We start from the raw sequence: 20,768 nt of genomic DNA on the forward strand, positions 1-20,768 counted from the left end.
CGCCCCGCCCCGCCCTCACCCCCTGATTCTGGAGGGGCATGTTCTGACTTCAGTGAAAATATCCAGAGACCGTGTGCACCTTACACGTCCTCAATGTGACATCTCAATCCAGCTGGGAATTTTTTTAATTAAAAAAAAAAAAAATCCTCGACTCGAAAATGATTTTAAGGAGTGAAATAGAGATTTGAGAAGACAAAAAAGGACAGTCAGGGAAAGCAGAATGATGGATAAGAACAAGAGGCATGATGTTAAGTGTTTTACATTCGTTGTATCAGTGGTTGCAAACTATTCCTTCCTTTCTTTCTGTTTTTAAGCATTGGAATCTTTCTGTGGAATGAAGTCTTCTCAAAGACACTAGTCTATGAAAGAGGTTGGTTGGATGGGCGGTAGTCCAGATTGCTCCTCTCCTCCCTGCGTCTCCCCATGGGCCCCTCAACAAAGCCCTACTTACAGCTGGGAAGGCACTGATGAAGTCCTTTCTCCTCACCTTAACTCCATGCAGTAGGGATTAGTATCTCCGTTGCAGTAGAGTGAGATGAAGAGAGGTTCCTCAACTCCCCCATGGTCACACGGCTATTCACTGAGACAGCTGAGACTCCAAAGTCTACACAGTTAGCCTTCCCAGAGGCCCATCTTTTTAGTAAATAAATGGAATCCTACTCTAAACATGCATTCAGGGAAGCCTGGCTGGCTCAGTCAGAAGACCATGCTACCCTCGACTTGGGGGTCATGAGTGTGGGCCCCAGGTTGGGGCTAGAGATTGCTTAAATAAAAATAAAAATGTTAAATTTTTTAAAATGTTTTTATTTGTTTTTTAGAGAGAGAAAGAGAGACAGAGCGTGAGTGGGGGAGGAGCGGAGAGAGGGGAGACACAGAATCCGAAGCAGGCTCCAGGCTCTGAGCTGTCAGCACAGATCCGACGCAGGGCTCGAACCCAGGAACTACAAGATCATGACCTGAGCTGAAGTTGGACGTGTAACTGACTGAGCCACCCAGGTGCGCCAAAAACTTCAAAAAGTAATAAAAGTAAGAGTGCATTCAACAACAAATAGCAGAATACTAATAGTTCTTGAAGCTGTGTCCATTACGCTCTCCTATTTACTTTGTGTATGTTGAAAATTTCCCATAACAAGACATTGTTTACTTCTTTTTTTAAGTTTATTTATTTATTTTGAGAGAGAGAGAGAGAGAGAAGTGGGGAAGGGCACAGAGAGAGGCAGAGAGAGAGAATCCCAAGCAGGTTCCCCACTGTTAGCACAGAGCCCGATGCGGAGCTAGAACTCATGAACCGTGAGATCACGACCTGAGCTGAAACCAAGAGTCACATGCTTAACCAACTGAGCCACCAGGAACCCCAATAAAACATTTTTTAAAAATACATTTTATTGGGCCACCTGGCTGGCTCGGAGGGAGGAGATACTCTGGATCTCGGGGTCGTGGGTTTGAGCCCCACGTTGGGTGTAGAGATTTCCAAGGTTGTTCACTGATCCCACTTGTGAAAGTTTATAAAGAGCCTTAACATCCTTCAGTTGGGTACCAACAGGGTTAAATAAAGTAAGGGACTTCCCAAACTGGACAATTATGCAACCGACAATAAAAGCTAGGTAAATAAGCATACATACTGGATGACTCCTTTTATATAGAATTCTGAGTGAGGTAGTGATTGCGAAGGGCATTTCTGCTGATAACATTCGAATTATCAATCTGGGTAACTGGTTACACAGTATACGCTTAGGACTTGGAGGGTCTTACGTTTGTTACCCATTTTATTTAAAGGACTAAACCAGCTCCTTGCATGCTAACATTGAAGGGTTTCCAGTACAGTCAAACTGGCAGAATGTTAGTGATTTCACATAGCTTCATCTAATGTAGCAATACGTATAAAAGCAAGCTGTAGAACTGTATAGAGCGTGCCACCATTTGAGAAAAAAAAATATATCCACAAGTTCTTGCTTGTATATATAGAGAAAAGACGTTTCCTGAATGATAACGTGAGGAACGGTTAGCATTTTTTGTCTTCTAGGAAGGACGTTTGGTAGGCAGCTAGGGAAAAGAATTAAAAGGAAAATTCACTCTCCCCTGCTCACCTTTGGGTAAAATTTGAATTTTGGACCACAAGCATGTATTACGTATCCAAAATATGAGGTTACTTTAATATACACATATATTCTATTTATGTAGAGCTATTTGGGGGGTAGGAGAGTTTTAAATGACTTAGTTCATATGCCTCACATATTCTATCAACCCTCTTTTTTTTTTTTTAAGTTTATTTATTTATTTTGACAGAGATGGAGAGAGAGAGAGGCAGAGAGAATCCCAAGCAGGCTCCACACTGTCAGTGAGGAGACTGATGTGGGACTCAAACTCACGAACTATGAGATCATGACCTGAGCCAAAACCAAGAGTCAGACGCTTAACCGACTGAGCCACCCGGGTGCCCATACTATCACCCTTCTGGAAGGAAAAGGAGGGAGAGAAAATCAATATGCCTGTTGTCTACATGAGCAAATTGAGGATCTTGAAAACAAAACTTTCCAGGCATCCATCTTGGACCAGAGATTGTTTCCATTTAAAACTCTAAGTTTGGAAGAGGGAAGAGAGTTAGGGTTGCAATGAAAGGCTTGGGTCTTTGTCTTGGTTTTGCCACCTACCTGTTGGGTGACCTTGGGTGAATCACTTCACCTCTCTGCATCTTGGTTTCCTCATCTGCAAAATGGAGATAACAGTTACCTCTCAGGGTTGATGTGAGAATACAATAAAAGGGAGTTATCCTCGTGAGTGTCACTGTGCCCAATTCCTTACCCTATACAATCCCCCCCCAAAAATATCTTTAGTAACCAGCAAATTATCAGCTTCCACGGACCAAGAGAATCATAACCTCATAAAACAGCCCAGGTATCTGTTGAACAGCTCAGACTGTTAGAAAGTTCTGTCTTGAGTTGACGTCAAATCTGCTTCCCTATGTGCAACTGCCTCCATGGGTCCTAATTCTCCCCTCCACATGGGCTACTCACCTTCTACCATCTTTTCATGAAAACAGCTCCACCTCTTGCCAGTGCTGGTGTCCCCTTCCTGGGGGCTGAGCACCCCCCAGTTCTTTCAGCGGCTCCTCACAGGTCACATGACCCTGCTGCTGCCTCCTCCAGCTTCTCCTCCAGTGGCTGCATCCGCCTTCTGGCTCGTACTGAACTGACATCAACAGAAACAATCCGTCATACACAGGCTGCTTAACACCTTCGCTTTCATCCTGTCCTTGGACTGCCAGTCCTCCTTAACAGAGAACAAGGTTTTTCATGGGCCCCTCTTAAATTTTCATCCACTGTTCAGGATCTTTTTCTTTAAAAAAAAATTTTTTTTTAACGTTTATTCATTATTGAGAGGCAGAGAGACACAGAGCGTGAGCAGGGGAGGGGCAGAGAGAGAGGGAGACACTGAATCCGAAGCAGGATTCTGGGCTGTCAGCACAGAGCCCGACGCGGGGCTCGAACTCACAAACTGCGAGATCGTGACCTGAGCCAAAGTCGGAAGCTTAACCGACTGAGCCACCCAGGCGGCCCTCGAGATCTTTTTCAACATGAATTTTACTATGTAAATTATTAAGTATCACCCCAGCTTTGACAACTATGTTATCTGCTGACTATGACTTACTTGACTTTATCAGAGTTATGAATAAATAATTGACCAAGACAGGTGCTGGAGTGATGTGCTCTGTCCAGGTTGGCACCGACCCGCTTCTCTTTCTTCAACATTTTGGGGCCACTCCACTGGTGGAAGGCCACCAGCTTACCTGTCCCTGGGACCCTTGTTGGCTCCTAGAGATCACCACTTCCCTAAGTGGTTTTCCTTTTCTTCGTTGCTGCATAGAAATCCCAACATCTGCCCCTCCCGCCATCATCAGAATCAGGTACAATCACAACGGTGAAACAACCTCACAAAATGTACATTGCAGTGAACATATGAGAGTTTATCATCTACTGAGTGGGACCTTCCTGGCTCCAATGAGGGTCAATATCTTCACTGTGCCGTAAATTGGAAGACAGATGGGCTATTTTTCTTAAAAAAAAAAAAAAAAAAAAAAGACGATATTAAAATTAGGGGGGAAATTCACAAAATTATACATTTAACGATATATTTTGACTACTAATATTAAATTGTTTAACGTTTTACTGCCCCAAATAATCACATCACAATGCCTTTCTGGAAGCAAAAGCAAAACAGGGAAGAGGATGTTATTGAATGTCTAGACTCCACACAAACCCTCTCCTTTGACCCCCTTAATAACCCTGTAAAATAGGAAACCCTGCATTATGCAGATGAAGAAAAGACCCAGGGAGATTAGGGCCCTGTAGACAATGAGCAGTCCAAATTCCAGCCCACACCAAGCCTATTTGGCTCCAGGGCCCTCATTCTTTCCAGTTACTAAGATTTGCTTTCTCTGACTTGCTCCTTACATGGCTGCTTCCCTCCTAGCTGCCCACAAATGCTTAGAACTGCATGGTCCCTCCCATCATTACCTTTTCTTCTTTTCTTAGCATTCGTAAAGGCTCTCACTTCTTACATTACCCAAACTTGGCCCCAAACAATCAGAAAACTAGAATAACCGCCAGTGCCCAAGGAAGGCACAGGTCTTCCCAAATGGTGGAGGGGGAATTTCTATTGTCCTGATGCCCCTGTGAGTCCTGATCTCCTCCTCCTCTCTTTCTCAGCCTCCTCTGTGTGCCAGCCGCCCCCTCACCACCTAGTCCTGCCTTCGCCCTCCGACTTCCCGCCATGCCCCACCATTCACTCGAAATGGTACTTCCTGAGTTTTCCAGTGATCTCATGGCCAAATGCAATGCCCTTTTCTCCATTCCTGACGGTTCCTTTGTCCCTCTGAAGGATTTGAGCATAATGACCTATCTTCTCCTCTCCTGTCTTGAAGACTTTAAGTTATCCTGGCTTGCCCACTGAGTCTGCATTTTCTCCAGCCCCCTCTCTTTCTCCTCCTCCCTAACCAAAGAGTCCCCCGAGGTGAGATCCTGTGCTCAACTCTTTCCCACTTCCGTCCTGGGAATAGTCACTGGTCTCAGACATAGGTCCCATAAACTGTCAGCCTTATGCAGATGACTCCTGAACAAAGCCCTCTCACAATCCCTAGCATCTCTCTTGCTCTGCAGACCCAGATGTTCAACTCCTTATGGGCTCTTTCTCCAAATCCGTTTCCTCTCCTGACTTAACCAGGCACCACATCAAGGTAATTAGTTCACTCTCTGTGAACGAATAAATAAATTAGTGGTTGTTGTTGGTTCGGGGTTGTTGGTGGTGGGGGTTTGTGTTGATTTTTTTTTTTCTTAGATAGAAATACCTCGGGGGGCGCCTGGGTGGCTCAGTTGGTTGAGCGTCCAACTTTGGCTCAGGTCATGATCTCACAGTCTATGAGTTCGAGCCCCGCGTCGGGCTCTGTGCTGAGAGCTCAGAGCCTGGAGCCTGCTTCGGATTCTGTGTCTCCCTCTCGCTCTGCCCTTCCCCCACTCATACTCTGTGCGTGTGTCTCTCTAAAATAATAATGATAATAATAATAATAATAATAATAATACTAACTTTAAAAATATCCCTTTAAAGCACCAGAGATTCAGGCTCCATCTACCTTGTGCTTGGCAATCTCTAGAGTGTTGACCTCCCTCTACTGGGTCCAAAATGGCGCACCACCATCACACTCACATTTCAGGAAGCAGGACAGAAGTTGAGAGAAGCACCTAGCCACAAAGGACACTGGCTGATGTAGCCTGTGTCCTGAGAGATCACCAACCGATTCACCTAAAAAATCTGGAGTTCTCTCACTGTGAAAGCAGAGAACAGACATCAGAAGGCAAGCAGCAGCCTCTGCCAGAAACCCTAAGGGGCATCACTTGCTCTCTCTACTTTCTTTGCCTATTTCTATTTCTAAAGTAAAGGTAGTTCTCCATTGTCATCTATGTTACAAACACTTCCCTCAGTTTGTCTTTTGCCTTTTAATCTAATGAAGTTGTCTTAATGTTTATTTTGTGTGAGAGAGCAAGCAAGGGAGGGGCAGAGAGAGAGGGACACAGAGAGAATGGAGCAGGCTCCCTGCTGTCAGTGCAGAACCCGATGCAGAGCTTGAACCTGCAAACCGTGAGATCATGACCTGAGCCAAAATCAAGAGTTGGACGCTTAACCAACAGAGCCACCCAGGTGCCCCTAATCTAATGACATTTTTTAAACCCATACATTTTACATATTTATGTAAATCAATATGGATGTCTCAATGCCATCCTTCATGGTTTCTGCCCTGTGTCATGTTCATGTTAAGCATATAGTGAGCTTTTAAAATATTGGTTCTGCGGGCGCCTGGGTGGCTCAGTCAGGCGTCTGACTTCGGCTCAGGTCATGATCTCGCGGTTTGTGAGTTGGAGCCCCGCGTCAGCTGTGCTGACAGCTCAGAGCCTGGAGCCTGCTTCGGATTCTGTGTCTTCGTCTCTCTGCCCCTGCCCCACTCACGCTCCGTGTCTCTCTCGCTCAAAAATAAGTAAAACATTTAAAAAATAAGGAAATTGGGGCGCCTGGGTGGCGCAGTCGGTTGAGCGTCCGACTTCAGCCAGGTCACGATCTCGCGGTCCGTGAGTTCGAGCCCCGCGTCAGGCTCTGGGCTGATGGCTCGGAGCCTGGAGCCTGTTTCCGATTCTGTGTCTCCCTCTCTCTCTGCCCCTCCCCCGTTCATGCTCTGTCTCTCTCTGTCCCAAAAAATAAATAAACGTTGAAAAAAAAAAAAAAAAAGATGAAAATTTCATTAAAAAAAAAAAAAAAAAGGAAATAAAAATAAAATATTGGTTCTGTTTCTCTGGAGAACCCTGACCAATACAGGACCCTAAGTAAAATGTTTAACTTTGCTGAGAGCTTCGGGTTTCAGCTATAAAAAATGGGGCAAAAATCACAACATGGTAGCTGTAATGAAGATACGTTCAAAAGTACGCAGCAGGTGCCAACGCACAGCAGGCCCTCAATAGAGGTTTTGGAACTCCGCCCCCCCCCCCCCCCCCGCCCCATTTCTCTATAGTGGAAGTAAGTTCGCATTGGCCAAGGGAGGGCGCGAGGAAGAGTCCCCACCAGTCTTAAGAATGTTAAAAAGGACGTTGCCTGGAGGGGGTGACCGAGTCCTGAAACTTATAAATCATTTACTGTAACCCCCTAATTTTACAAATGGAAAAACAAAAGCCAAGGGAGACTAATTTAATGAAGATCGTAGAACTAGAGGCAGAACAGAAATTGGAACCCAGATTTTCAGGGTTTCTTCTCCTATCACATGGGGTCTCTAACTGTACTTTAAGGTAATGAACTTGTTGAAGGATGTCAGAATTTTCTGTACATGCTTGGGATTCTCGGGAAATTCAGCAAATTGTGAAAACACCTGGGCTTTTCTCGTGGATTATTTTAACTGGCTATGGTTTAAACATGTAACCATGTGAAAAATATGGGATATCTACCATAAAAAAGACTTTAGGCAGGCACACCCTTTGCCACAGAGTCCCAGAGTCATGCTCACGAAAAATGGCTAATGGCAATCTTCTATTTGCCATCTCCATTTCGTCTTTGTCTATTTGTTTCCTGACACTTAAAGGGACTTCAGTTTAGGGGCAGACATAATATAATTTTATGATGGCATGATGTTCAAATGACCTCATTTCCTATTTATAATCCACATAAGATTATCGGTTCCCAAATTCTTCAATTTACCAGACCAGTAAAATCAACACCCTCAAAGATTAGAGAGAACGATATTACCGGTCAACTTTTAATTTTGCCAGAAAAAAATAAAAAACACACACGACTGTCACATATGTCATCATACTGCATGAAAGAAAGGACTTGTAACACCAAATGTAGCCTTTGCAAGCCTATGTATCCAGATGGGATGTCAAATTTTAACAACACGCTGTGGGAGAATTCAGGAACAGAAGCAGCATACATTATTCGATCATCCCCATTGTCCCACACAAAGTAACAAAATTGGCTCCTTATTTGTAACAGTTTTAAGACATGCTGTGCGAGAACGCTTTCAAAATAAAAACAAGGAACAAAGTGGCACAAGATGAAGCCAGAAGTGACAGACCCAAGTTGATAATCATGGAAGCTGGTACTGGGTACATGGGCTCGTTTTGCTGCCTCCTCTGCTTTCGTGGGTATGTTCAAAATCTTCTCTAATAAAAAGTTTAATTCCTTAGAAAATATTATGACATAATGTTGGGGTGCCAGGGTGGCTCAGTTGGTTGAGCATCTGACTTCAGCTCAGGTCATGATCTCACAGTTCCTGGGTTCAAGCCCTGCATCAGGCTCTGCGCTGACAGCTCAGAGCCTGGAGCCTGCTTCTGATTCTGTGTCTCCCTCTTTCTCTGCCCCTCCCCTGCTCATGCTCTGTCATTCAAAACAAAATTTAAAAAAACATATATGACATAACGGTAAGATTTGATAAGGCTGGGTTATGAGTATGCAAATGTTTATTCTGTATCCTTTGAACATACTTTAGTTTTTTGTTTCCATACTTTAATGTTTGTACTTGCAATCACTGCTTGCAAGATTTTGTGGGCTAAATCCAACATTTGAACTTTTAACAGTTGGTCAGTTTCTTCTGACTGCTTTTTTCCTGAACACGGGTCATGCTTTCTTCTTTGTATTACTCACATTTTCTTTTAATTGAACTCTGGACAACTTGGATTATATTGTAGCCACTACAGTATTCTTTTGTATTTTTTCTATTTAAAACTTGATTCGATTGAAACTGAGGAAATCTGTCTCCCCCATGGGAGAGTGCAGCTGTGATGTCTCTGCTGTTTTTATATTCTTATTTCTGTCCCGTGCTCTGCTTTCCCGAGGTTGCCCCTACATGGCTTAATGGTCAGCAGAGACTTTGCTCATTAAACACCTTGAACCCATGTGGCTCCCATCCATGGTCGACGGACCTGTGTGGAGTGCAAAACGCTCTAAGACCAGGTCCTCCACGGCTTTCTCAGTTCCAGAGTCTCCCTGCTAAATGTCCAGTGGTCGGCTCCTCGCCCTATCTGGAGTTGCAATCTCAAGACTAGCAAAGCTGAGTTTTCTCCAGTTTCCAAGTCATAGTTTTTGCACAGCCTACACCTCCCACTGTGAGTCCCTCCCCTCAGGCAACAAGGCTGCTGGTTTGCATGATTGGCTAGGTGCTGGGAAAACTGGGGAGAAGGGGGGGAGGGGGGTTGGAGAGCCAAACCTTCCTTCCAAGGCAGGAAGGCTAGAGACTCCAGGGGTTCTCATCTGAAGCTCTAGATGTTTTTCAAAAATCAACAATTTTCAGTTTCTTGCCTGCCTTTGGTCAATTACCAGGGCCCCAAAATGGTTATTTTTTGATCATTTTTGTTTCTTTTTTTTTTTTTTTTTTGCAGAGAGGAATTATTGGCTGACCTCATCACACTGCCATAGCCAGATGTCTCTAAATATCCTTATTGTCTATTCTTAAGTGTTTGAAATATCTGGCACACACACACACACACACACACACTAAAAGATGACAGTAAAAAATTATTTTTCACCAAGTAAAACTAACGTCCAAAGGGAAAAAAAATAAAAGTGAAAAGACTTCCAGAAACAGAAGTCTTCATTTCTCAAGTAGCTCTGTGGAGCATTGATTTTTTACCATCATCAATATTTTTCAACACGGGAGCTACAGTTGGCAAGGGCAATTGCAGGGAGAGCGGTGTGGTTGAACACACGTATCTAGACTACCTCTAGTTAGTTAAGTCTGCACGTGGTATGGTAAATACTTCAGGGAAATGACTTTGAAATGATTCCAAACATTTCCAAAGACTGCACATTCCATGTAAGTTTTCAAAAATAAAAAACTACCTCATTAGTCTAGAACTCCATCACCATCACCCTCTTTTTATTCAGGGCCAGTGCCTGAAAATCCCTTTTATAAAAGGGATTAACGTGTTAACTCACGATCACAAGGCTGTTCTTTAAATACACTTCAGTGGAAGGAGCTGCGCAGGAGACCTGAGGCAAATTTAAATTACGTTGTTTCCAAGCCTTTTCTTTAAAGGAGATGCTGTTTCCCTTCACCAACTGGGATGGACCTTGTCCTCTGGGAAGTGTTTCCATTTGCCCTGGGTTGATTCCCCATTGCTAGAGCAAAGTGTCTCACAATATAATGTCCAGCATCTACATACCATATAAATTTTTTTAAGATTTTATATTAAAAAAAAATTTTAATGTTTATTTTTGAGAGACAAGAGAAAGAGAGAGAGAGAGACAGAGCAAGTGGGGGAGGGTCAGAGAGGGAGACACAGAATCCGAAGCAGGAATCCAGGCTCTGAGCCATCAGCACAGAGCCCGATACAGGGTTCAAGCCCATGAACTCTGAGATCATGACCTGAGCTGAAGTTGGACACTTAACGGACTGAGCCACCCAGGCACCCCTAAGATTTTATTTTTTAAGTCATCTCTACACCCAACATGGGCCTCAAACTCAAGACTCTGAGATCAAGAGTTGCACACTCCTCCAACTGAGCCAGCCAGGCACCCCTAAATGTCGTGTATTTTAGAAAAAAACAGTGTTGCTTACCTACGTTTTTAACAGACCGAAGATATCCAGGAAGCAACTTTACCAAACTCTTACATTATGTTCACAATATTTTCAATTGACGTTTAATTTTTGAGTGTTGGAAACAGTTAACGCTGAGAGTACTCTTGTAAAAACAGTCACAGACGAAAATTATCAAAGTTATAATATCATGATAGAGCAAATTATCCATTTCTTAACCCCAGGAGGGCTGAAAGACCAATGCACAGTAATAACCAAGCTATTGGTTCAAATATTTGAAAACCAACTAAGGTTCAAATATTTGCCTTAAGTTTTATTTATTTAACATTCTTCAATTTTCCTTTATCTCCAAAACAAATACTGTTGTAATTATAATGGATTATTAACTTACTGGATGTATTAAATTATGGCAAAGGCATGCTGTAAAACCCTCAGATATATCATGTGTTCACATGACCTAAGTCCCAAGGACAGGAAAACAAGGGTCAGGTTAGTAACATTTTATATCCCATGAGAACTGGTTAGGGGAAGAAATGTTTGACTTTTATCTGACATTTAATTTGCCAGCTTGCTTTCTTCTAGAGCTCAACTCTTGCTCTAACACGTGCTTAAACACCATTCCCCCTGCTCCTGTCTGCCTGCCCGTGAAGCCCCCAAGCACCAGTGATCTGGACACGCGTCTGTCTCTACCAGTTGACTGGATTTCTCATGCCTCAGACCCTCCCCACCCCATCATTTTCAGCAGATAAACTCCTTGCCAACCTCACCTGATTCCCACAACTTCCCTCCACCCTGATGCACCTGACATCTGCCTCAAAGGCATCTTTCCTCTCTCCCAACCCTCCAAGTTCTGATTCTATCAGCTCCCCCTTCTCAGGAACTCTCCACACTGTCTTCAGCCTCTGAGCTTAACACAACTCTCCCTCCACCCCACTCCTCGTCTACTCATGTCCTCTTTCCCCTTCAAAGTCTGACTTCTCCGAAGAGTTGCCTACAAACACATCTCCATTTGCTCATCACCTACTCACTTGACAACATGGGTTTTCTTTCTGCCACTCCACTAACACTGCTCAAACTCAAAGCCAACAACTTCCAGGTCCCTAAATCCAATGGATTCTTAAAACTTATCTTCCCAGTGCAGCAAGCACTTCGTACTTTTGATCTCTCCCTACCTTCTTGAAACAACCCTAGGCTTCAGTAATACCCCACTCCTGACATTCTTAGCCACTTTGGGGCAGTAATAATCACAACTTCTAACATCTGTGTAGAACTATAGATTTTGTAAAGCATTTCCACAAGTGGTACATGTATTCATTTAATATTGTGAATGAATGTGTCATTTGATCATTTACTATGTGGGTGTTATTTGAGAGATGAAAAAAAAAATCAATCTCATAGCCAAGGCAATTTTGTTAAAGGTCGCAAAGAAAGGGTCAATCAAAATCAGTACTTCATCTCTCAACTTTAAAAGCCATGCTCCTTAAAGACATGAATAGACACTTTTCCAAAGAAGACATCCAGATGGCTAACAGACACATGAAAAGATGCTCAACATCACTCATCATCAGGGAAATGCAAATCAAAACCACACTGAGATACCACCTCACCCCTGTCAGAATGGCTACCATTAACAACTCAGGCAACAACAGATGTTGGCAAGGATGTGGAACAAGGGGAACGCTTTTGTGCCGCTGGTGGGAATGCAAACTGGTGCAGCCACTCTGGAAAAAAGTATGGAGGTTCCTCAAAAAATTAAAAATAGAAATACCCTACGACCCAGCAATAGCACTACTAGGAATTTATCCAAAGGATACAGAAGTGCTGATTTGAAGGGGCACATGCACCCCGATGGTTACAGCAACACTATCGACAAAAGCCGAAGTATGGAAAAAGTCCAAATGTCCATCAACTGATGAATGGATAAGGATGTGGTATATAGATACAACAGAATATTACTCAGCAATCAAAAAGAGTGAAATCTTGCCATTTGCAACAATGTGGTTGGAACTAGAGTGTATTACGCTAAGCAAAAGAAGTCAGAGAAAGACAAATATATGATTTCACTCGTATGTGGCATTTAAGAAACACAACAGATGAACATAGGGAAAGGAAAGGGAAGGAAAAATAAGATAAAAACAGAGAGGGAGACAAACCATAAGTCACTCTTAAACACAGAGAACCGAGGGTTGCTGGCAGGATGTTGGGTGGGGGGGGGAGTGGACTAAATGTGCGAGGGGCGTTAAGGAGGGCACTTGTTGAGATGAGCACTGGGTGTTATATGTGTAAGTGGTGAATCACTAAATTCTACTCCTGAAATTGTTATTACACTATATGTTAACTTGGATTTAAATTTTTAAAATCTTAAAAAATAAATAAAAGCCATGCTTCTTCCAATACTACCATCACACGAACAGTTAACAATACTCAAGTGCCGCATCTCAGGAAAAATGAAGACATAACATTATCTTGCAGAAAAACCAAGCCCGAATGAGCATATTACCTCTGAAAGAAAATTAAAAGGCTGGCTAAAACCTCTCAGATCCTTTCCACACAAAATCCTCAGCATCCATTAAATTGTTCATACTTAACATTTCCAAGGCTCACATAGTATCCTAATAGCCACATCCGGGGAACACTTGAAGACATTAGCTTCCGTAGTTCATCAACTGCTGCTATAAACAACATGTGTAAGTCATTTCTCCCCCTTCTAAAGAAAAAGTCAGCAGCTGTTTGCTAAAAAAAATTTTTTTATTGTGGATAAAGACATTGCCAACTTACATATATCATTTTTATTTGGAGTATTTTTTTTTTTTTTTTTTTGCCTTGCAGTGCTCCTGAGAAATTCAGAGATGCATTGACTTTAGCTCTATAAAACACAACCCAATATTAAGGTTGGGTTGTAAATTTCCCACACTTAGATATTTCCCTAAAAACCAAAAGACAACTTATCAATTTTAATTAGAGAAATCTTAATAAGTTAAAAAGCAAAGACTGGAAAATAATCACAAATGTCAGAACATTAAAATACCATTACTTTTTCCATAGGAATATAGAAAATAAATATCAGTTATACTTACTTGATATTTACAAAATTAAAGATAATTTTTGTTGATGGAAGACGTTTCCAATACTTTGATATATGAAAACCTTTGTTAGCTTTAAAAATCAGATTCAAATGCTTTAAGTTTGACGCAATATGGCACTTCCCCACTAATTCTTATCACTCCCTATCCCTGAAGACATAGTTTGTTTTCCATCTACTGACTGGATAAGTATTTTGAGTCTTTTGTCCCCCTTTCAGTTAACCATTAGAAGGTTAAAATACACAGGAGGCTTTATTTGCAGGGGATAGCTGAAATTGGAATTCACTAGTTTTAAGAAAGTCATTCCTTCTCCATGTTTTTGTTGTTCTGGTCTTATTTCCTTTGGTTTTTTACTTTTTTCTTTTAAAAATCAATAATGGCAGGGACTGAAACTCGACCAACCGTGATACAGGACTCTATTAAAATCAAATTCAATGGCTGGATGGCTTTTCTACCGTATTATAGTGGCTGAAAACCATTAGGAATGTTGTGAAAGCCTGGCAGCTAAAGCAAAATTCAACCACAAATTCTAGTAAGTTTACAGAGAAGTAAACAATAAAACTACTGTAGTTAAAATATTGCAGTAAAAATACTGTTAGCAATGGCCTCTTGCTAACATTAGAATGATATGCTTCATCATCGTATGGTTACTAAGAAGATTCCTTGAGCAGATGGTTCATCTCTGACTCAACTTCGTTGCAGAAAAGTCGATGAGTTAAGTCTGCTTTGGATCAACAAACACTTAGTATGCATACCAGTGAGCTATAGTTTCAACCGCGATACAACTGAAACATTAGGTACTACAGCTTGAGGACAAGGTCACATACTTATTTAAATAGCAGCCATGTAAGGTCATGCTGTGAAGTTTAGATATGCAACCCACCCATAACAGCTTTCAAACTTACGTTAAACAAGGGGTGGGAGGCCAGGCTGTTTTGAGCAGGGAAGGAAATACTCAAAATGTCATAAAAGGCATTTAAAATATGATATGTTATTTAAATATGCACCATGCATCTCCTTTTCAAATTAAAAGACAAAAGCTTTTTTGCATGTTCTATTTCTTCAAAATGAAGGATCATGTGTCTTTTTTTTCTTTTAACTTAGGAACTTTTATTTCAGATGCTCCACACTGAAATGAAACTTCAATGGCAAGCAGCAAATAATTTAAGATGGCCAGTGAAAGTATCTTTGGAAAGATCATATAAAACCCAAGGGTAATAATTTCATAAGAAATAATAATGGGCAAAACGTACAAGAGGCAGTCGCCCAGTCCTAACATAGAACCTGGACGACAACTTCCTTTAAAGTATACTAAATCAAGAACGGCAGTGTAAATACATTAGCTCGGGAGACAGGTGATGTTCTGAAGCAGCAATGTCTCAGCTCCTGCACATTTCAGAGAAACAAGTTTTACCCATCTGTACGCGAAGACTTCCAATCTTCCAATCTAAATACAGTACACAAAGTATACAGTTAATCACAGCAAAATTTACAAACAATCAAACTGAGCTCTGGCCAGAGCCAGGCCTATTTACATATTTGGATTAGTATTATTTTCACCTTTCCTTGTTACACAGATGTTTCTATGTTAAAGACATACTGAAATGTACAAAATTTGCAAGAAATGTCTTTAAATGTACAACTTCAACAACTAACACAAACATGAACGTCTTGATATAATTAAGTTCCAAGTCAGGGACTGAATCTTACGACGGGTTCATAAAAAATTAAAGACCTACTCCCTTACTCTTAAGTTCCAAACACCTGGTGCTGGTGTTGCTGCAGTGACGTCACTACCTTCAGTGACCGTGAGGGCGAGAGGACAATGGAGAAACTACTGGATCTGCGTACCTCTCCCTTCACGCCTCGGACAGAGGCAGGAGGTATCATGTTTAGTGATATTGCTAATTATAGGTACCTAAATGCAGCCATGTGACTTAACACTCACATGAAAGTTGTGTGTCTGTGTGTGAGGGAACGGTTTTAAGAGGATACCTTGGCTCATAAAACTAAATCCTATCTCCGCAGTATGTACTCATGTCAAAAAGGAACAAATTACCCATACGGGCAACAACCTGGATGGGTCTCAAGGGAAGTGCGCGGAGTGAAAAAAGCCGATGTCAAAGGTAACAACATACCGCAGGAGTACATTTACACAGCCCTCCCGACGTGCCAAAGTTACAGAGCTGGAGAGTGGTCGGTGGTTGCCAGGGGTTGGGAGGGGATGTGCGTAGGGAAGGAGGTGGCCACGATTATAAAACAACGCGGGGCAGCACGAGAGACCCCTGATGAAACCATCTGGTCTCTGTACTGTAGTGGTGGTCACGTCAATCTACACCTGGGATAAAATTGCATAGAAGCAAACAAACACACATTCCACCTCAGGACACCTACAATCTCCCAGGGACAACCGTGTTGCTGGCCTGTCGACACAGAGCCCTCTCAAGATGAATATATGTTTCAGCACTTACAGAAAAACCGCTACTTATTTTCTTCTGCCGCTTCTTCTTTTTCTAAGTCTCTTGATTTCTTTAAAAGATAGACCATGTGTCTCTAACTTAAATGAGCTTGAAAATCATAGGAAGAAGGAAAGAGCTGATATAAGCTACTAGAAATTTTTATCTTTATCTTTTTTATTATTTGTAAATTAAAAAATAAAATGTTTCTAGCTTAAATTAAAGGTCAAATCAGAGAAGGAAAATAGCATGTATTATAGCAAACACTTCCTCCTGGGACCCCTGCAATTTCTAAAAGCAATAAGAATATTTTTATTAAGTTTAGAGAATATACAACTGCGAACAATTACATGACTTTCTCCAAAAGGCCACTTTGTGATAAAGTACACACACGTAGTGTTCATGGTTTCTTTAAAGTGCCACGTGTTTGTCTCTGGCTTGGGAATCATCTACTGCTTTAAAAGGTCTTTCAACACAACTCCAGCACTGTTGTCGGGTGACACTGGCAAGGGTGTAAACGTGGGCAACACATCGGAGATGGGTTTCAGGAGCAGATGCCCAGGCCCACCAGGTCCAAGTCCCGCCGGGTTCATAAGAGGCACAGCCGCAGAGCGGGGAGCCAGGAATGGATTCACATCTGTTCTTCTACCAGATCTGGATTCTGTGCCATCTACATGATAAAACACAAGCTGTTCAGTCGCCTATATGTGATTTGGTTAACGGTGTACATGTGTTCTCGGTTCCTAGATTGGGCCCCCAAATAAATTTAATTCTTACGCTGCTGGGTTCTGGATCTGCTAAGCAGAGTCTACGACACATAGAGGGTGAAAGAAGACAAGACAGCAAGAGAGATGAACGGACAAAGAACAGGGAAGGGATAGGAATACCTATATATACAGCTAATACTTTATGAAACGCATTAACATTGTTGTTTGACACTTAAATACCACTTATATAACTGATAAACTTCATTTCCTTTAAGAACTGCCTTTTAGAGGGCGTTTTCTATGTTACGATGCACGCAAATTGTGTAACTACTTACCATAAAGATGACAGACTTGAGAACTTGTTTTCCCCCAATAATTATGAAGGCCATGAAAAAAACTGGCACCGACACCACAGTGGTAACAATTAGATCTGACATTAATTTACCCAAAGAAAAACAAGATATACATTATGTTACCTGATCCTCCTCTTTTTAACATTCAAAGGTTTGAAACAATTCTTCCTTAGATTATTTCTCTATAAACTTAGGCTGAAACTAGTTTTTATGGAAAGAGGTATTTGTTTATGCCCTGATGTCTTGGTGGATAGAATTCCGCTTTGTTACCCGAGACCGCTAACCACGTCACTGTTAAGAGACAAGCACCACTCAGCAATGGGAAACTCAAATGAAGAGTAACCTCTAGAACAAAGAAAGCATTAAGACAAATTCATCAAATCAACTTATCATCAAGTAGCCTGGGTCTCCAAGCTTTACTTCCGTGTGAATGACAGCTTTCCAAATTCTGGAAAAGCTTCCGGTGCCCCTTAGTAAGCTCTGACCCTTGCCACATACTTCTGAATCCAGGATTAAAGAGCAGTCTTGCTTTTCTTTAAATGCAAACCCTATACCAGCTCAGAACATCACTAGCTTTGGTCTCTGATCGATCCAAACCAAGCTGGGAACATAGCCTGGTAAGTGGAGAGGAGGAGAGAAAGAAAGAGGAGGAGAGGGAGGGGCAGAGCAGGGAGCAGGAGATCTTGCCGCAATGAATTTTGGAATCCACGTGAAGACACTACAACCTAGTGTAGCAGGAAGAAAGCATTTTTAGTAAGGTCTTGATGACTTTTCACTAAATTTAGTAGCCAAACCTTTTCTCAAAACAGATTTTACCATTTCTCTTTTTATCAAAGTTCAGGAAAATAGAAACAGTCAGCTAAATGACTTAAGGCAATTTGTTTTGGATTTCAGAATATAAATTCTTTAATATTTTATTCAAATTTACGTATCTGATGTGACATGAACTTGGGTGTATAATAACACACACCTTTATAGTCCAACTAGCAAACAAGTTAGTCTGTATTAAAATATGTAGACTTCAGATAAAAGAGAGACTTTCTAATCAAGAATCTGTTTATAGTCTAATGGATTATACTTCATTTTCAAGAAAATTTCATGCATGCCAAAATAGGTGATATAAATATAAATAAGACCCTTATGACCTAGTGGATAGAAAGCTATGCATACAGATCATACAACCACCAGACCATTTGCTTCTAGGCAGACCGTTTAACACATAAGAATACTTTCAATACATTCTTGGATGTCTAAGCCAGTTTACTGTACTGCTCTTATAAATATTATTAACATACCACGGTTTGGTTATTGAGTGTAACACTTAGATGTCCACAGGGAAAAAAAATCTTTAACTATAAACTACACTTTTAACTCTAATTTAGCAATAAGTATCCTTAGTAGGAAGGAAAAACAGGTGACCAAGCAAAGGTTTCACCAGCTCTTCCAAGTTCTCTACCAGTTCACCAGCACTTCCAAGAAGAATTCAAAGTGGCTTATGCAGAGAGAAGAATTATTGCAATATACAAAAGAAAAATACTCCACATTGTTTAAGCTAATCCAAGCCAATTAAGCATCAGATTGCTATAAGAATATATGAAGCAAAATCTAATGCCTTACTGGAATGTTGGGAGAAGTCACTGTACATTTTCAGAAACACTAAAAATTTAGTTAATATCACTATAAACCATAATTATATATTAAACATTCAATTTTTTAAACTGTAGAAAAACTAAGTAAGTGTCTGGTTTTACCTTTAAAACTTTCTGGCACATTTGTAACCGCCTTTCTCCTTCCTGGTGAATCCAGAGGTTTCAGATCATGAACAGAAAGCTTTGGTGGTGGAACAGATGGGTGAGATTCTGTTTCTAGAAATTTAACAAAAAGTTCTGAAAAAGACTAAGGAAACAGTATTTGGGTTAATTAGGCAGATATTATAAATTACATGTATTATATATTATATATTTCTACAATTAAGAAAATGTACCAGCTACTCCAAATATCAAAAACAAATCATGCCTTCTGAATCATTTTTTTATAAGTAATATGAACAATTAGTGAAACAATTGTTTATATGAACAAATAAAACTACTAGTGCTTTAGTTACAGATCCATTAAGATCTTTAGCAATGTAATCAATAATGTTTGATCAAACACTTGTTACCAACCTCACAGTCATAATTAGCTACCCGATGGCACTTCAGACATCAAGCCTTACATCATTTTAATAACTGTTTACATGGACATGAAACACTATATTGATGGAAAACAGTATTAAATAGTCGTATTTTTCTAAAGTAACATCCAATCGATGAATACACAGCAGCAGCTCACCAGTAAGATTATCAGATTAACACAATGTAGTTGTAGACTTTTCCTTTAAAACAACCTTTATGCCATCCAATTTAAAATAGGGTATTGTTTATCTTCAACCAACTCTGGGTATATCACCTAGCATCAGTTTCCTCTTTATTAAAAAACAAAGTAAAATAAGAAAACTCCACATTCTGATTCACAGAGCTACTACTCAATTTATTGTTTTTATTTTTAAATTTTTTTAGTTTTTATTTAGTTAAGTAATCTCTATGCCCAACGTGGGGCTCAAACCCATGACCCTGAGACGAAGAGTTGCATGCGCTAAGCCAGCCGGGCAGCCCGAGCTACTCAATTGATCAATATTCATGAAGACTAGTAGGCACTATGTTTTCATGTTTATTAATGCCTCCTCCTGCCAAGATGTAGATCTGCTGAGGGGAGGTGCTTTGTCTTCTGGTTTGCTGGTGCATCCCCCAAGCTGAGAACAGTCTGGTACAGAGCAGGTGCTCGGTAGGTAGTAAGTGTTCAAGGACTAGGTGGACACAAACATGCATAGCCTCTGTCTTTAAGAATCTCATCATTTAGTAGCAAGACAAATGGCTGTGTGCCTATAGCAGCATGATCAAATACAAAGAAAAAAAAATACTTAGTACTTTGAAAAATAAAAGTACCATATAAATAAAAAGTTAAAACGAAACATATATGCAATAAAATTATTTAAACTGGCTTATGATCCTTAAGCTAATCTCTCTGGAGATCTCAGTTTCCACAATTCCAAAATCAAAGGTCTGTATAATAAAATAACGTAAAAAAGAAATCTGGTTTTTGCGAATGACTGTGATGTACAATCATTGCACCACTCATATTCAGCAAGAATAAAATTGGCTCTTACACTGTTAAGCACAGACTGCTGATTGGGTCTCAGAGGTGTGTTGGGGACGCTTTTGGATCCTCCTCCCAGCCATCCAGTCATCCACCTGGTAACACCACCCTGATCTTCATGAAGCAACTGAAAGATTATTTTCAAACAGAAAAATGTTATCAATACAAGAAAGGAAAAAACTATTTTTACATGATTTCAGATGGTAGCAAACTATGCTTTTCAAGTCCAATTCCTAGTAAATGTTTCCTATTGAGAGAGGCTACCAATACAATAAAATGTCATCCCAAGCACTATCTCAAGTAAAAGTTGAGGACTGCCATGTCTCAAAATTTCAGCCCTCTGATAGGAGATGTAGTTACGGAACTAATACCATACCAATTGAACAAATTCACCTCTTCACTATAGT

General features: G+C 40.9%; 1 protein-coding gene across 4 annotated transcripts in view; it reads right to left on the reverse strand.

Annotated features, from left to right (window-relative positions):
• Window positions 1-16,267: 16,267 nt before the first annotated feature.
• TRIP11 (thyroid hormone receptor interactor 11) overlaps window positions 16,268-20,768 on the reverse strand; it is a 63,152-nt gene continuing 58,651 nt past the window's right edge. For 3 of the 4 annotated variants that reach the window (XM_045448260.1, XM_045448259.1, XM_045448262.1), the window contains 3 exons: window positions 20,372-20,488; window positions 18,918-19,062; window positions 16,268-16,776 (listed from right to left, as the gene is read on the reverse strand). In XM_045448260.1, coding sequence (XP_045304216.1) covers window positions 16,556-16,776; window positions 18,918-19,062; window positions 20,372-20,488 — 483 coding nt within the window. In that variant the 3' untranslated portion in view covers window positions 16,268-16,555. Of the gene's footprint in view, window positions 16,777-18,917; window positions 19,063-19,205; window positions 20,088-20,371; window positions 20,489-20,768 lie in introns of those variants that run through there. The other variant, XM_045448261.1, reaches the window with a different exon arrangement.

The sequence above is a fragment of the Leopardus geoffroyi genome, chromosome B3 (assembly GCF_018350155.1).
Source record: "Leopardus geoffroyi isolate Oge1 chromosome B3, O.geoffroyi_Oge1_pat1.0, whole genome shotgun sequence".
NCBI lineage: Eukaryota > Metazoa > Chordata > Mammalia > Carnivora > Felidae > Leopardus > Leopardus geoffroyi.